Raw genomic sequence first — 2,213 nt, 5'->3', positions numbered from 1 at the left:
TTGTTGCCTACTCTTCAATGATTTTGTTTACATCTCTTAATCCTGAAAGAATGAAAGAACTGGAAGAAAACCTCAATATTGCAATTGATGTCATAGATGCTCACCAAAAGCATCCTGAATCAGAATGGCCGTAAGTATCTTGTTAGAAATTTGATTGCTTAAGGACATCCTGACAAATGATTTTCCTTGTAGAGATTTTAAGTAAAAACTCAAATTATGATAATTGAACAATAGGTTAGAATTTAACATATGTTGACAAATTAGAAAAGGTTTTGAGCAGAACCTGGAGAACTTGTAAAAGAGGTGAGGTGAGGTTTGAGGTGGGCCTTTAAGGAGCAGGAGAATTTTTTAAAGTGGTGAGGAGGGGCAAGAATGTTCTTGGTAGCGTGAAATGCCCAGGACCTTTGCAGTGTAGGTCGTACTGTTGCGGCTGCGGTAGGTGGCTCGTGAGAGCTGAGGTTGGTGTGTTCTTTGTGGGCACCTGTTCGCTGCCATTCAAATTGTTGCCCTACTACATAATGCATCATTTCTCTCTGGTTGCTTTTAAGGTTTTTCTTTGTCTTGTCAGAAGTTAATTATGATATCTTGGCATAGATTTCTTTGGGTTTATCCTTTTGGGGTTTCCTTCAACTTCTTGAATCTGTAGGTCTGTATCTTTTGCCAAACTTGGGAAGTCTTTAGCTGTTAATTTGTTTGAATATTTTTTCAAGCCCACATTCTTTCTCTGCTCCTTCTGGAATTCCATGTCAGGTGCACACAGTGCAAGGCACAGCACAGCTGAAGCCTGACTGATGTGACCTGTGAAGGTACAAGGTATAACACGCCACTTTTAGGGTTAGACAATTTGTTACTTATGTGGACAGAGAAGAGAAGAAGCCAAAGGGCCCAGCTCCTCGTGATCCTTGGCCCACACACAAGGGCAGGATGACTGGAGTGTGAACTGTGGGGTACCCTGTTGCGGAGGAGATACTTCTTGACTGCTTGGAGCGCTTTTATATTCTGAGGAGGGTGGGGCAGAAAGCTCCATACCTCGTTAGGACAATACTTTATCTGAACCAGTGTCAGGACAGCCTCCCTTAGGAGACAGAAGGACAAGAAGGAGACAGCCCTCCCATCCTCTCGGGTTCCAGGAACATCACAAGGTGTTTAGCCAAGACTCACATTCGCTGCTGTTCAAACTGTGGCCTGCATGGATATGTGCAGGCTCACCCGGGCACTGTGGTAGAATAGTTCCGCTATAGTCAGAAGATCAGATGTTAGTCTTTTGTTGTTGTTCCACAGGTTCCTGAGGCTCCATTCAGTTTTTTTCTTTTTTTCAGTCCACTTTCTCTCTTACACACCAGTATTACACTATCTTGAATATTTAACTTTAAAGTGAGTTTTAAAGTCAGGAAGTGTGAATCTTCTAATTTTGCTCTTCTTTTTCAATATTTTTTTTGGTTGTTCTAGGTCACCTAGGTTTCCATGTTGATTTTTGGATCAACTTTTCAATTTGTTCAAAGAACAGCTGGAGTTTTGATAAGGATTGCATGAATCTGTAGCTCAATTCCAGGAATATTGTCATCGTAATTCCAGTCCATGAATAAAGGATATTTTTCCACTTACTTAGGTCTTTTAAAATTTCTTCAGTGTTTTATAGTTCTTAGTGTACAAGTTTTGCATGTCTTTAGTTAAATTTATTCTAAGTATTTTATTCTTTTTGATGCTATCGCAAATGGAATTGTTTTCTTAAATTCTTTTTGGATTGTTTATTACTAGTCTATAGAATTAGAATTGATTTTTGTACATTGATCTTGTATCCTGCAATGTTTCTTGCTGAACTCATTTATAGTTTTACTAGATTTTTTGTGATTCTCGAGGATTTTCTCTGTATAGGACCATGTCATTTGCGAATAGATACAGTTTTATTTTTTCTTTCCAATCGGATTGCCTTTTATTTCTTTTCCTTACCTAATCGCCTTGACTGGAAATTCCAACACAGTGTTGAGTAGACATCCCTGTTTTATTTGTGATCTTAGGGGAAAAGCTTTCAGTCTTTTGCCATTGATTATGATGTTATAATAGCTGGGGGGGTTTCGTAGATGTACTTTCTCGGGATAAAGAACTTTCCTTCTGCTTAATCCTTTCTTCCTACTTCTGCTTATTGCCTTCTACTTGTTGAAGGTTTTTATTATGAAAGGCCGTAATATTTTATCAAATGCATTTTTGGTCCC

The 2,213-nt window shown here is 38.8% G+C and overlaps 1 protein-coding gene across 1 annotated transcript in view; it reads left to right on the top strand.

Annotated features, from left to right (window-relative positions):
* Window positions 1–2,213, top strand: part of ATXN10 (ataxin 10) — a 163,883-nt gene that overhangs the window by 37,980 nt on the left and 123,690 nt on the right. Inside the window, exon 6 of the mRNA XM_012659791.1 lies at window positions 1–130. This exon is cut by the window's left edge and continues 13 nt beyond it. Coding sequence (XP_012515245.1) covers window positions 1–130 — 130 coding nt within the window. The remainder of the gene's footprint in view (window positions 131–2,213) is intronic.

Source organism: Propithecus coquereli, unplaced genomic scaffold (genome assembly GCF_000956105.1).
Source record: "Propithecus coquereli isolate 6110/MARCELLA unplaced genomic scaffold, Pcoq_1.0 Scaffold633, whole genome shotgun sequence".
Taxonomy (NCBI): Eukaryota; Metazoa; Chordata; class Mammalia; order Primates; family Indriidae; genus Propithecus; species Propithecus coquereli.
Note: the sequence above shows the minus strand (reverse complement) of the source record. Positions and strands in the feature narration are given on the sequence as shown.